Source organism: Hetaerina americana, unplaced genomic scaffold, assembly GCF_022747635.1.
Source record: "Hetaerina americana unplaced genomic scaffold, ioHetAmer1.1.p SCAF_11, whole genome shotgun sequence".
Taxonomy (NCBI): Eukaryota; Metazoa; Arthropoda; class Insecta; order Odonata; family Calopterygidae; genus Hetaerina; species Hetaerina americana.
The window spans coordinates 16,912,423-16,928,149 of NW_027286181.1; the positions used below are offsets into that span (position 1 = coordinate 16,912,423).

General features: G+C 40.1%; 1 protein-coding gene across 1 annotated transcript in view; it reads right to left on the reverse strand.

Annotated features, from left to right (window-relative positions):
• LOC139700946 (uncharacterized) overlaps positions 1 to 7,118 on the reverse strand; it is a 58,917-nt gene extending 51,799 nt beyond the window's left edge. The window contains exons 1-3 of the mRNA XM_071599449.1: positions 6,970 to 7,118; positions 1,977 to 2,071; positions 940 to 1,018 (exon numbers count right to left, since the gene is read on the reverse strand). Coding sequence (XP_071455550.1) covers positions 940 to 1,018; positions 1,977 to 2,067 — 170 coding nt within the window. The 5' untranslated portion in view covers positions 2,068 to 2,071; positions 6,970 to 7,118. The remainder of the gene's footprint in view (positions 1 to 939; positions 1,019 to 1,976; positions 2,072 to 6,969) is intronic.
• Between the last annotated feature and the right edge of the window lie 8,609 nt (positions 7,119 to 15,727).

Here is a 15,727-nt window from a genome sequence, read left to right on the forward strand (position 1 = left end):
CTTCCATATCTCTTGTATCTTTCCTTGTTAAACTAATATTTTCCCCGACTTATTTCTGATTATATATACAGATTTTCCCTTCTTACTTCCTGACAAGGTCTTCACTCTCAAGGATAGCGCACCAAATTCTTCCTTTCTCTGTGTACTTTCCATATGCTCACAGTACGTTTTCCACCACGATTATTTTCTTTTATTGGTTATCCGCCTCAGTTTTTCATTTAGCTCAGTTATTTCCTCCTCCCCAACTTAGTTTACATTCTTCCATTTTCTTTCCTAATCTCTCTTTCTAATCATCTCGTCTTACAGTTCCTGTAGTTTCCTATGCCGCTTTTGATATCCATGTCTTCATATGCTCTCATATTTCCTCTACAGTAGCAGTGCCACCTCCATTTCGTCACTCACGATATTCTCTACATTCTACAGATGCATCTTCTTTTTCGATCCGATTAGTGCTTCTACGTTTCATTCCCTATTCCGCCTTCCTTTTTCATCTTCTTGAATCGCACCCTACACTTCATAATTACTGAACTGAGATTCAGGTCCGCATCCGCTCTCGGAAAACAGTACGATTTGAATATTATGTTCCTGAATCTTTTCCTAACCATAATACTATCCAGCAGATATCTTCCTGGATCCTCCGGCATTTTCCATGTCTACCCACGGCTTTCGTGGGACCTAGATCAGGTTTTGGTGATGATTAACCTCTTGTCTCCCGCCGCCTCACTGAAGAACAGACGCTGCGTGGGTTACCTTTCATCTGACTCTTACTCTTCGACCTATCTGGTATGGGTGACCCTACCAGGAGCGATTATCATCGCTCCAGCCAGCACAGCTCTAGGGGTCCTGGGAACGCACAAGCCCTTCCACCATGATGAAGTTATAGTCAATTGGGAGAGATTATCAGTATATTTATGATAAAATATAAGAGCTACTACTTGCCAATTTTCCGCTTCCGACTGCAAGAACGGCATGGTTTTAGGGTTAGCTTTAGTAGTCATAGGTCTGGTCTTTGTTCCGTCTATGGGTAAGATAAAGAGAAATTGAAACGTGAGAAAATGGTTTAAAACGCGTAATATAAATAAATAAAGAAATAAATATAAATCTAAATAGTAATATATATATATATATATATATATATATATATATATATATATATATACTTGTATATCAATATAAATATATACTTATAGTTATATTTTTCCAACACTTAAGCGAAAGTCTCACGGATGTGAATAATAATGTACATGAAGTTAACACTAGTGGACAAAGACAGAAACACAAACAAGAAAATAAAGTCACTAGTTTTCAAATTTTCGGTAGTCCAAGCCACGTTTCTCACGGAAAAGAAAAAAAGAACTCCCTAGAGAAGAGAAGATAGGAAAGAGAGAAAGAGCGAGTTCTTTCCTTCTCTTCCCCGAGAAAGGTGGCTTGTCCACTAGTGCTAACTTCATATGCAATATATATATATATATATATATATATATATATATATATATATATATATATATATATATATATATATATATATATATATATATATATAGTACATTACACAGTAACACAATATAGAAACACAAAAAAAAGGAACACTCACATGTTATTTCTTGATAATTTCGACGGAATGCTACTCCGGCTTCATCGGAAGATATAGAAGTAATGACCCATTGGTCATTACTTCTATATCTTCCGATGAAGACGGAGTAGCATTCCGTCGAAATTATCAAGAAATAACGTGTGAGTGTTCCTTTTTTTGTGTTTCTATATTGTGTGTTACTGTGTAATGTACTATTCGGCACTTCCGTGTTACGTCTATGAAAGCATATTTGTATATATATATATATATGTATATATATATATATATATATATATATATATATATATATATATATATATATACATGCATACATATGTATACACTTGACCAAGATAATGCATAAATGCCATTATAAAATAAATAAATATAATTAAACTCTTACCTTCAGCTGTAGCCGGTAGAATTAACACGGCTGACAGGAAGATGACGGCATGAATTATGGACAGCCTAACTATTCTCGACATTTTTATCATGTATCTGAAAAAACATATCACGTTACTTGAATTTCAGGCTCATTACAAATCGCTCAGGCAATTTACATTTTTGGACCATTTACTTGAAGCGGGATAAAAATTCCAAACTTTTCAAAGTATTAGATATATTTGGGGTACATAATTCATTACTAAAAATTACCTTGGAATAAATCTGTCACTGACTAGTTGCCATAAAAAAGGCGAGACACACTCTTTTCAGAAGTCATACCTTCAAAATGAGCTACCAATTTAAATGCAGTAAAATGCATCTATCTGTGAGAACGTTAACTTGTGTGTTGATTGAAGTGCTGCGAAATATTTTTTATCTTGGATAAATATTAATCGAATTTTGCTTGAAATATAGTAGGTTTTCCGCAGTTTAAATCTAAATGCTCAAATTTGCTCTTTTGCCAATCTGTGACGCATCAACGTATTAACTTGCAATTTCAAAGTAAGAAAACAAAAGAAATTTTTTTAGTATTTACAAAAAACGATTTCTAATATTTGCTATCACCTTGCTTGGGCTGCTTTCAAAATTATATCAATAAAATGAAATGGATCAGCAAAGTAACAAATCGAAAATCACTCCGAAGAATCAGTAAAAAGAGGTAAAGGTTAACTTTAAATAAGGTTAGGCGGACTTAGAACCAAAAAAACACTGTGAAATGTTGATACCAAGGTTTTTCCCATTCAATAAGGAATTCGAAAAAAATATTATTTGATTTTAATTTATGAAAAAGAAATCTTTCCCGACGCTCAAATTATCTGATATCAACGGTCACTAGGTCAATCGGTCAATCGGAGCGCAAAATAATGACGCAAGCTCGTAAGAAATGATGCGCTCTCCGTCATAGTTCTGGGTAAAAGAGATATCTCTGTAAGATGAGGAAAATCTCAAAAACCTGAACAATAAAACACATGATTTCACATTTCCTGAGGCCAAGTTTTTACAATAAACCGGCAAATTATTCATAAATATGACACAAACTCCTACCTACAATAATTATTGTGGACATTCAGATCTTATAATGAAGCCCGAGAGTTAAAATGGTAATTTTACTCCTCCTGTTATTAATGGAATCTTAATATATGCTCATTGGTCTTCATTTCAGCCGTAACATGCCTGCCTACAACAAACCCTATGATGAAAGTTGGCATATCAGACGCCATTCTGATTCTTAAAAGGGAAATAAATGACAAAAGTGAAGAAATAAAGAATCAATTTATACAGACTATCAATTAAACGTGATAGCTTTGCGTAAAAATTCTGGAAAATGTGGGGGCTGTTTTTTGTAAAGGGCTTAAAACGAATGACTAATGATAAGACTACCTTATCTCCTTCGTCAGCCTTGATCTCTCAAGAAATCATCATCATGTGTAGTATTCTGCTAGGCAGGCCGTAACAGCTCCACCATTCTTCCCTAGATTGTACCCTTCTCTTCATGTCTACAGGGATATTCCTCTTCACAACGTTCACAAACTTAGTCTTCTCCTCCGCCTCCTCACAGTTCTTTCGAACGTTTCTTACAAGCTTGCCTCATCAAGCTGTCCCCGGAACTTGGTTTATTAGATTTTGAGATATTTTCTGAATAGGGTTCTAAAACATTTATTTAACTTGAAAGATTCATTACTTACACGCCATCCTACACTTAAAAAATTCGAGATTATGATAACTACGTGTACTCTAGTTTATACCATCATGATAAATCTATGCCATTATGAGTGAATTTCCAATGCATCAATTCTTTAAGTAGGCATCTAAAATGAAGTGGACGTGGTCTACGTCATTTTTTACCTTTACTGAAGAGGGAGATATTAAACTTCATTAATAGCCAGTATTTTATGGAATGTATGAGAAAATTTTCCACCTCACCTACGTTTTTAATTGTTTGAACAATTGAAATTCACAATTACTACAAACCTCAATTTCGTAATTGATGGAGAACATTTAATTGTTAGAGGTAAGTGAAGTGCCTTTGTATAGCGAATGAACCCAGAACTACATGAAGTTCAATATTCAGAAACAACAACAGAGTCATGAGACTCGGGTATACAGGGTGAGAATTAATATTTTTGGATTCAGGTTGTATTTAACAAATATGGGCACAAGTTGCTGAGTGGAGGCTGTTAATGGAAACTAAAAATCTTGGCGGCAGAGAAGTCGTCACTACGTACATATCTACCGATTATTGATACTGCTAATAATATGATTAAATGACGTGATATATTGTATGTGTATTATAATTGAACAATTAAATATTTACATAATTATTGTATATGAATGATTTATTACTTCGAAAGTTTGAAGCACGTTTCAAAAGGGAGAGCGTTAGGTTATCGAAGAAGAGGAAAGAAGAGAATGAACTTGCTGAACGGCGAGAAGATAGGTGTTAGATTTGAAGAGAAGAAAACAGGCAAGGACGAAAAAGATGAAAACTACACGATGTGTAGTAAATGAAAGTTGTTAGTTACAGTGCAAAACCTACATTTGATCGGTAGATTACTCTGACGATGATGATTCTGGAATACACAATCCTCATTTCAACATCACTCCTTCAAATGAAATTAATCATCTGTCAATCCCTTCCTTTTTTTTAACCTTAGGCGTTTACGCAATTGACAGGTAATACCAACCATATGGACCCTACTTGGACGACCTATGACGTTTTCACCCATTTGGGCAGTATTGAAGAGTATACTACGAGGCTATCATCGATTATTATGCTCTAACCCATCGCGGGAAACCATGGAACGATATCGAAGTGACACGGTCCGCATTAGTGTTGCTTCCGAAAGGATTCGGAAGTTGGAAATGAGTGAGGACATGGGTGCGCCGAATGATTGACTCGAGGATGGAAAATATCTGTCAAGTCCAACGTAATTTCTAATGAATGTTTTGCCAAAAGTCACGGATAATCTTCGTCAGAAATAAGCACCACAGGTATTTTGCAGTCGTTATAATTGGTGGAACTAACTTTCAAATATTTCCTCCATCGACTTACTCAGCCTTTTTTATGTTTTCTTCCCAATAACTTCCACTCTTCCCCCACCCTAATAAAAACCTCGGCCTTAGTCTTCTTCTTTGTTCACCTAAATTTTATCCATTCTCCGCCACACCCACATCTCGGTTCGGTAATAAATGCAACGGCGATGGCAACATAATGTCACGCTGTACGCGGATTCGGAACCAGTCCCGTTCCAATCCCAACCACGTAAGTTCACTTCCTCATTTCCTCAAATTTAACCGTCAAAATATCAAAACTTTGACCGACGAATTTAATTGTTTCACTGAAATTTAATTAATCCTTTTTTTTATTGATGGCGGGCAAAGTACGCATAAGACAATTTTCTTAAGCCGCTACCTTGTTCTTTGTGGTGAACCGGTTATCGAGATAATTTCTTCGTGAATAATTTACGTTCTCTGTTCTTCAAATATCAAATAAAATGTATCACTGGGCGGAATTTCTACTCAGCCGTATTGTTGTCATCCTTACATTGGAAAAACCATGAATTTAATACGTTGAATCTGTGTGTATTTCCATCAGTGGAAGATCGTAAGTAATAGTGGCACAAAATCAAATTAGTCTTAAACTACAAAATGGTGATATATAATTACCTATTAAATACCGAAATTGGATATCGAGCAATTACATTGTACTTGGTGACCGATACTCCTGATTCGGAATTTGTTCTTATACATCAGTTCAATCATGATTTTTTTATTTGATCCTAAACCAGTCTTTCAAATGCGCAAACTTCTATTGGCTCAATCAATAGCTATATCAAAAACCGAAAGTGATGCATTCCATTGAGTTTTAATGCATTTGGCCATTACATATATACAGTACACATGCCCGAGGAAGTACTAGGCATGGTGGGGGAGGAGGGGAAGTTGTTGGGAGCAATCCAAATGAGTCAGAAAAGATGGCTGAGTGGCATTTTGAGAGGCAATGGGATGTTTAAGGCTCCGATAGAGGAAAGAGCGTCAGGCAAATGAGGAAAAGGCAGGAATAGGATAGGGATTTTTGATAGAATAAAGGGAGGAAGGAAACATGCGGCATTGAAATGGGCTTTAGTGCAGTGACGAAGGTCAAGTTGCACTTTGTTAAGAGAGGCAAGTAAATGTATCGATGTACCATTACGCAGCCTGTGCCCATCAAAAACCTACCTTAACCCGTAGATTACCAATAGTAATAATGCTGATATGATGCCAATGAGAAATTACATTTAAAGGGTTGGTGCTTTGACGATCTATTTCCATGCGAGCACTTGAATGGGGCTGGTATAATTCTGTTTCCAGTTTTAAAGGGCGCGTTCAACTCTAGGAAGGCTTACTAATACAAATTTCCACGCATTTATCAGCTGATTCTGGATCTTAACGAAGAACAGATAGATTTAAGAAGTGATTTTTTCCACGAAACATAAGGCACCAGAATAACATTTTCCGACCGCGGTACGGTCATATTTGGGTCAAAACTAGTCTGGTGTGTTATCATCCCCTGCCACAAACCCTATCGGTGTCGTGCAGGGTACTAAAATTAGAAATTATAAGAGTCATATTAAAAGAAGTGATGCTTCTTTAAGGAACCGACACCGACCACATGGGTTATGTTAGACTACATTTCCCGTTCCCATAAATGTATTGCCCCTTTTCTTCCATCAATTATGCACATCATTAACCGTTCCCCTTCTTATATATGGAAAGCAATCTCGGGAATATTAAAAGGTTTTCCTTGTTCTAGATCATCAAATCAGGAATCTTAGTATTATGCACCTCAAACCTGATTATTGTTAACAATGCGAGTTTTGGTATTAAAAAAATTAAGTTTTATACAGCACGTCGCGAATCCCTCGCATCACTGCAGAGCTTTCATGAATCGATGATGAGCCTGTCCTTCTTACCTTGGTCGACGCGGCTTAAAAAAAACTGGCTGCACTGGGAAGCTGCCGGCGACTCCTTCTCTACCATGGATTCCGCGGAGGCCCGAGGTACTTGACTCTTTCTCCCCCAACGAGAGAGACGATGCTTTCAGTCCCCCGACCGGCGAGTGACTGACCCATCTGGTGGGGCGCCCAACGAAGGCTGCCTCACATACCCCTCCCCTCGCCCCACGGTCACTGCCATTTTCGACCCCCCCTCCCGCTCTCCAACCTCCCCCGGTCACACCCTCCTTCGGAAATCCCGCGGTAGGCGAACTTCCTCCTTGGATAAGCGGGGAATATCCTTTCCCTCAAGATCTCACCTTGCCCCATCCACCATCGAAATGAGACATGCGAAACGAGTGGCCATGGAAGAGAGGCTGGATAGCGACCACCCCCCTCCCCCTTCGGAACACAACCCACACGGCTCTGTACATCGCATCACAACGCGAACCGGCGTGCCCTCCTCTCCTCTGTCCGCATCAAGGTCACGGGCGATCGGCGAAGGAGTGCTCCCTCTCCTCCCCGCTCCTCCTTGACCTCACCCATCCGCAACATCTCACTCACCGCGAGAATCCACGTGTGGTGTAATAATAAGACGTCTTCAATGACAACGATGCGTACTAGGGAAGTACAAACATGCGCCGACAAGGGCGCAGGAACTGATATAAAAAACTATGTGTACTTCCAACTATTTCACTCAGCGTGGTGGCACAGTGATTACAGCATTCGGCTATTGACCGGAGTTACATTGCTTGGGTTCCCGATGAGTTTGTACGTCCCCCACCTCACAAGTTGTGTTATTTTTTCGGTATCATATCTCTCTGATAAATAACAAGCGGCGGAACAGGGAAAAGAGCGGCACCACCCCCCATTCCCCCACCTTGCAACTGTGTGAACGTGTAAATTTTAACACGCTGTAGGTGAAATTATGAGCCGTTAGCAAAATTAAATTATTGCACATCAACTATGTGAATCAAAACATATGTTCACCCTTAATTGAAGAGCTCTCAGGCAGTATAGAGCCCCAAAAGCTCCTCGGTGTCACAATTCAATATTCACTATTATTTTTTTTTAAGGTAATCTACCGGTTAAGGTAGGTTTTTCGATGGACACAACTACCAAACAAATATTTTGTGACTACTAACAAAACACAACCCTAAATTCTACTCTACACCAGGTCCCTCTTCATCTCTGAGTACTTTCTTCCTCCCTTCATCCCGTCCAACATCCCTATCCTGTTCCTTCCCTTTCCTCTTTTGCCCAACATTCTACCCTCTATCACCGTCTTCAACATCCCACTGCCGGTCAACACCCCCTTCATCCACTTTTCCTGCCTCCATAGGGTTGCTCCCAACAAACCCCTCTCTTCGCCCACCATACCAAATACTTCCTCATTTGTTTTCTTCTCTGTCCATTTCACCTTCTCCATTCTTCTCCACACCCACATTTCAAAAGCCTCCAATCTACGTCTATCCTCCTGCTTCAATAACCACGTTTCCGCACCGTAGCTACGCTCCATATAAAAGTTTTTACGAGTCTTTTCTTAACACCCTTACTCAAAGTCCCTGTCATCAACTCCCTCCTCCTCGTTAAAGCATCTTTGCCTAGCGCAATTCTTCTCCTTACGACCCTACTGCTTTGACCGTGTTGGTCCAAAACACTACCGAGATACGTAAACTGTTCTACCTGCTCTAGTTTTTGCCCTCCTATTTTAATGTTAAGCTTGCCCTTTTTCTTTCTAGAAAATCGCATAACCTTTGTTTTATTAATGTTGATTCTCATCCCATACCTGTCGCACTGAATTTCCAATTCACTCAGCAATGCTTGCAGCCCCTTGGCTGACTGACAAACTAAAGCTTGGTCATCAGCAAACCTAACTGATTTTACGAATTCCCCGCCCACTTTCATTCCTACCTCTAGTTCTTCCCATGCCTCTTTGATCATTTCCTCTGCATACAGGTTGAACAGCAACGGTGATAATGGGCAACCCTGCCTTACACCCCTTCCTAACACTGCCCATCCTGACTCCCCGTTTCCCACCCGCACCTGAGCAGTCTGAGACATGTACAGGTTGCGGATTAGCCTCCTTTCCCTCCAATCTATTTCTATTTTCTGCAATATACTCATTAGTTTTTCCCAATTCACTCTATCAAACGCTTTTTCGAAATCTACGAAACAGGCAAATACCTCCTGGTTGTGTTCTATATTCCTCTCGATTAATAATCTCATTACTGCAATGGCATCACGCGTACCTCTCCCCTTCCTAAACCCAAACTGATCATCCCCTAAGTAATCATTTGCCCTACTCTCTATCCGTTTGTTTATGATCCTGAGAACAACTTTAGCTGCGTGGGATATCAAACTAATTGTCCTATAGTCCTCACATGACGTGGCCTTTACCTTTTTCGGAATCGGAACTAAAACTGCTCTCACAAAGTCTTCCGGCCAGATTCCCTCCTCATAAATGCTACGGATCAGCCCATATAGCCTCTTCCTCCCACATTTTCCTAAACATTTTAAAAGTTCCACGGGAATGTTATCCACCTCCACGGCCTTATTTAGTTTCATCTCCCTTAATGCCCTTTCTATCTCATTGTCTAGTATGCCTGGACCTAAGCTGTCTTCCTCTACGTCATTTTCTTTTTCAATGTCTAACTGTGTTGGTCTGAGTTCTTTACTATACAGTTCTTCTATATACTCCTTCCATCTCTCTTGGATCTTTCCTGCGTCAACTATTACCTTACCCGCCTTATCTCTAACTATTAGCATAGCTCTTCCTTTCTTACTTCCCGATAACGATTTAACTTTGCTGTACAGCGCACCGATTTCGCCCTTCCTCTGGAGACTTTCCATATCCTCGCACTGCGTCTTCCACCATGCGTCTTTTGCCTTATTTGTTGCCCGCCTCAATTTATTGTTCAATTCTTTGTACTTCATTTTGCCTAATTCTGTATTTATATTCTTCCATTTTCGCCGCTCATCCATCTTTGTAATCATCTCATCCGTGATCCATGGTTTCCTAGTCCTTTTAGCGTTAACGGTTCCAATAGTGTCTTTTGCGGCTTTAGACAACCCTTTTTAGATCATTTCCCATTTTTCTTCGATAGTAATAAGCCCTTTACCATCCTCCATTATTTTCTCTACCGCCTGTTTGTATTCCTTCCTTTTCAACCCATTTAATGCTTCTACATTCCATTTTCTAACTCGCCGCCCCTGCCTTATCTTTTTGAAACGTACGCTACATTTCATAACAACTAAATTGTGGTCTGAGTCCGCATCCGCTCCCGGAAAGCTGTGGGAATTTATCACACTATTCCTAAACCTGTGTCTAACCAGGATATAATCTAGCTGATATCTTCCTGAGTCACCTGGCATTTTCCATGTATACCTGCGTCTTTTGTGGTGTCTAAACCAAGTGTTGGTGATGACTAACCCCTGTCTCCTGCAGAACTCAACTGCTTTCTCCCCGCGGTCATTCCTCGTGCCTAAACCGTAGTCCCCCACCTCATCACCATCTCTTCCTTCGCCTACCGTCGCATTCAAATCCCCCATCACTATCAAATGTTTCCCCGCAGGAACACACGCGATCATGTCCTCTAACTGATCGTATATCCTATCGACCTCTTCTTCCTTATGGTTGCTCGGTGGCATGTATACCTGAATAATAACTAAGTTCGTCGGTTCTGCTTTTATCTCCACTAGTATTCTATCCGTTACCTGCTCTATGTTGACTACGCTTCTTCCTACCTCTTCATTTAATACTATGGCAACCCCTCGTTGGCTCTCGTCCCCACCGCTGTATATTATTCTATACTTATCACTCCAGTAATCCCCGCTATCTTTCCATCTCACCTCACATAGACCTAAAATATCTATATTTCCCCTTTCCATCTATCGCTTAACATTCTCCAATTTCCCTGTCCTCATCATTGTCCTAACATTCCACGTTCCTATTCTAACTAATTTTGTCTTCTTCTCCTGCGTCTTCTGTCCTGCTGCTGCTGGTTTTCCCTTGCAAGGGTTTCGTGGGATGACGACCGCGGAAGCCTTGCCTCCCCCGCTGCCGGGCACGACACACGGCCGATTGGGCCGAGCCCCGTGGTTGCCAGGACTCAAAATATCTCTATTGTCCATCATATTTTTCTAGGGAATGATAATTGAGGTGGTTTCCCGTTGCCTTCCTCAATAGTGTTTTTAACGTGACACCATCACTTACTGGCCGCCCCACTGGGGTCAGACGCCATTGCAGCCGCCTCACTGAGGAACAGACGCTGCGTGGACTACCTTTCGTCTGGCTCCTAACCTTCGACCTATCTGGCATGGGTGACCCTACCAGGAGCAATAATTATTACTCCCGCCAGCACAGCTCTAGGGGTCATCGGAACGCACAAGCCCTTCCATCACGTCAAGGTTGTAGTCCGGGGAGGGCACTATTATTTGTTCAATCTTAATTACTACCGGTTGCGAGGAATTTCTTCAAATTAAAGTAACTGCAGAGAATTCTGCAATTTACTTCGACGGCGTCACTTGCCAATGTGCACACAAATAAGTGGAATTCTGCAAGGTAAAAATCATTCGCTTTGACCGGAATTCGAACCCTGATGCACCGGCCAATTATACTCCGATGTGGTATCTTTTCTCCCCACACTTAACAATCATAAACGAATGCCTCGACGGATGGCTAAAGCACGTGGTCGAAAATCAAGAGATCCAGGCTCGAATTCTGGTCAATGAGAATGAATTTTACCTTGCGAAATTCCTTTTATTTGTGTTGACATCAACAAGTGACGCCGTCAAAGTAAATTGCGGAATTCCCTGGCGTTTCTTTCAGCCTTGGTTGCCCTCTTTGCAGTTCAAGATGGTGGAATAGGGAAGAACATCCCGCCTCCGACTATCTACGTATATCATCTTGTATCGTTTACTCAAGTTACCACACCGTGCAAAAAAACCACGCTTCATATCAAATTTTTCCCCGTCGCAAATTTATTTAATGAAAATATTTAAGTCCTTAATTTTAAATAAATAAATCAAGGTGATGGAAAATCTCTACCGTTTATCGAGATTCCAACGGTTATTTGACCACTTCAGTTAAGTTACACCGTCCAGATTAAAACTGAACATAGACAATGTCCGACGTAATTATTTACAAAAAACTACAATCACAGACGATTACAAACAAGCTTTGAAACAATCCGTAAATGACACACAAATGCGTGATAGAAATTAGTAATTTTTAAAATGTTATTAAGTATAAATTTAATGAACAATTTTTTTGCTATAGAAGCAGGGTCACCGTCTAAGGGTACCACGAAGAGCAAAGTGAGCTTGGTGATGAGAGCAAATAAATGACTACAAGAACCATGACAACGAAGTAACAGTAATTGTCGTAATTAAAATACACTTCCAAAATATAGGATTCCATATCCTATTCATATATTTCCAGAGGAAATAAGATGTGAGGCGTTGGAAATGGGATGCTGGGAAAAAGGAATGAAGATGAAATGGACCGACCAAGACGTTCCACAAGCAGAGATAGGTTTACGTATGACAGTGATAAATTGAATTTATGAAATTAAACTGTTACCCATACATCCTTTGCATACTGTATTATAATTGAATTGAGGTAAACGAGGTCCGTCCAAAAAGTATTGCGAATTTTGAATTTCGGCCGGTTACGTATATTTGATGTTTGATTTTTTTGTGGCGTTATGTATGGTACTCATGTCTCTCCCTTATGCTGAAAAGTTCGACCATTTTGAATGTTCAGTTAATTGTTGACAGCTGTTTTGCTGGGACGTGTTTTGGCTTGTCTTCGATTTTTGCCTGTTCCAAAAAAAATGGATCAAAGAATCTGTATCAAATTTTGTATGAAAAACGAAATTAAGTGCGTGGACGCATTCCGAATGCTCCAAAACACAAAAGTCGCGATACTTTTTGAACAGGCCTCGTATTTGGGCACTTAACTGGACTGATTAAGAGTATGATTGAAGAAAAAGAGTATGACTCTGAACTCATAAGGAGCCCGAGACATCTATAGTGATTTAGCATTCCATGTTCTCTTTGGAATACCTACGACTCGCAGTTCGAGGTACTTGCTGCTCTGAGTCGATTAATTTTGATGTGTCTTCAACCTAAAATTTAACAGAGTTACTTTCTGGAAGCGATCCATGACTCAAAAGAGTCGGTTAAGGCAGGTTTTGGATGGACCCAAAAGCCAAATATTTCTCGTCTTCCCTAATAAAATACAATCCAACATCCTACTCTAGAAAAAGCCCCTCTTCTTCTCCGTGTACTTACTTCCTTCCTCCCTTCATTCCGTCCAACATCCATATCCTATTCCTTCCGGCCCCTTCTTTCGTTTTCCTAACATTCTCCCATCTTTCGCGATCGTCAACGTCCCATTACCAATCAATATGCTTTGTATCCATTTTTCCTGTCTCCTTAGGATTTCACCCAACAATCCCCTCTCCTTCCCCGCCATACCCATGACATTTGTTTTCCTTTCTACCAACTTAATCTTCTCCATCCTTTTCCAAACACACATTTCAAAAGCCTTCAGCCTACGTTCATCATTCTGTTTCAATCCCAATGTTTCCGCGCCGCGCAAAGCCACGCTCCATATCAAAGTTTTGACCAGCCTTTTCTTAACATCCTCATTTTAGGTCCGTGTCATCATTTCTAGTCACTTCGTGAAATCTTTGCCTAACGCAATTCTTCTTTTTATGTCCCTATTACTTCGGCCATTTTGGTCCAAAACACTTCTGAGATACATAATCTGTTCCACCTGTTCTAGTTTTTGCCCTCCTATTTTAGAGTTTTACTTAGCCTTTCTCTTTCCGGAAAACAACATAACTTTCATTTACATTTACATAACAGCATTTACATTTTTTCCAGAGTCGATTAATATTTTAAGCTCATTATTAATAGTGTTCCCGAGCGGGCGGGATGAAAGAAACGGTGGCTAAAGAAACAGGAAGCTATTATGTTTTTGAGCATTCACTCAAGGGCTCGGTAGCGATCACACAGGAGTAGTTACCATGGGTGGCGCGCAATCGTTAAGGCCGTTTGCCCCAATCGTGACGCGTTAAAACGTGATTCCAAGGTGCCACCCAGGGAATGGAGGGGGGGCAAGGAGATGCCCGCACGCAGAACCATTAGAAATCCACGCTTGCTCCGTTGTTACCCGATGATGCTTGAAGGGGGTGATTTCTCATCTGACAGAACATGCGCGGAGCTACTAATTGCTCTCGACCGCATGGCGAGCAAGGGCAGATCGAAGACTCAATCCCCACAAGTTCGCCAACAACGGGAATCGAACTAGGGCCTTCCACGTGGAAAGTCGGGAATTCAAGCCACCCGGCCAATTCAATTTTAAAAGTACTTCATTTGAATTAAAACTCTTTGCTTCCTTCTTTGCGTTACACTGATGACAGTTATCGATCAGAAGGTTGAGTTATTATTTGAGAGTAGAGCTCACCAAGCACTAAGCCCAAAGGCGTGAAAAATTCTCACCTCAGGGTAATTAAGGGGTCCAATTCCTTTCCCTATGCCACCTGTGGTCTCCTAGGAAGGCTGTGTAATAGAATAAAACACAGCGAGGATGAAGCCGAGCGTGCCCAGAGGCGTCTCTGGGATTTACATATTTATTGTTTTTATTTACTTGCTTATTTCAGTACCCTGCAAGCCACCGCTCGGGTGTGTGGCAGGGAGTGAATACACACCAGACTAATTTTAACCCGAATATGACCCTATCACAGTCGGATAATGTTTTTCTGATCCATTATCGTTCGTGAAAAAAATACAATCTTAAATCTATCTGTTCTACACTTAATCTCTCTAATTTTATTTGCATGATCTCTCCTATCGTAGTACGATGAGGGTAATTTTACATTTTCTACATCAATGATGACGAGACATTCATCCAATTTATGCAAAATATTAAATCTGTAATTTAACCTTCGCTCCGTGAGTGATTCCTACTCGACTTAATATTTTACAGCAAACGTTCTATTCCATAACATGAAGTTTCAATTTTGGGCATTGGTTGGCCGGTACGATTTGATCGGAAACATTTGGTGGGACACTGGTGAGGAGGCTTTGAAAGAAATAATTTAATAAGTTAGCCTTTTCCAACCTGCTGGTTCCTTTTTCGCCTTTATCATTTTTGAGTAAATAAATAATTGACTCATTTCCCTGAACCTCTCTGTCGTACGACTAAATTCCTATCGGTTTCTCCTTCGAAATAATCGCTATCTTTTCCTTTTAAATTCACTGAATGCTTTCCGAAATTCCTTGGTATTTGCCCTAAATATCTTGCAATCATTAGAGATCTCATTCTTTTTTTCGCTAGAAATAGCATCCCTAATATTTTTCATCTAGGCGTAACATAGCCTTTGACGTCCCAATGCTTTTCTTACATCCGCGTTGTATTTTATGAATTTACTGGGAATGAGCTTGTTGACTATTGAGCGCGTTATCTCAAGGAAGTGATTCCACGAATCCTCAGTATTTTGGTGATTACTATATTTCTTAAAACTAGCAAATTGATTCTGTAGCACGCGCTATAGGCCATTCTAGTCCCCTTCTTTAAACAAGTAAATTTTCCTTCAAGGCTTCTTATTTCGGACCCCATTGAGCGAAAACTTAGCATTTACTGTCCTGTGGTCTCTCATTCCTTTTATAGTTTCTGTAGTTAGGACTTTTTTAGGTGCGTTCGTTGCTAACAAATCAAGAATAT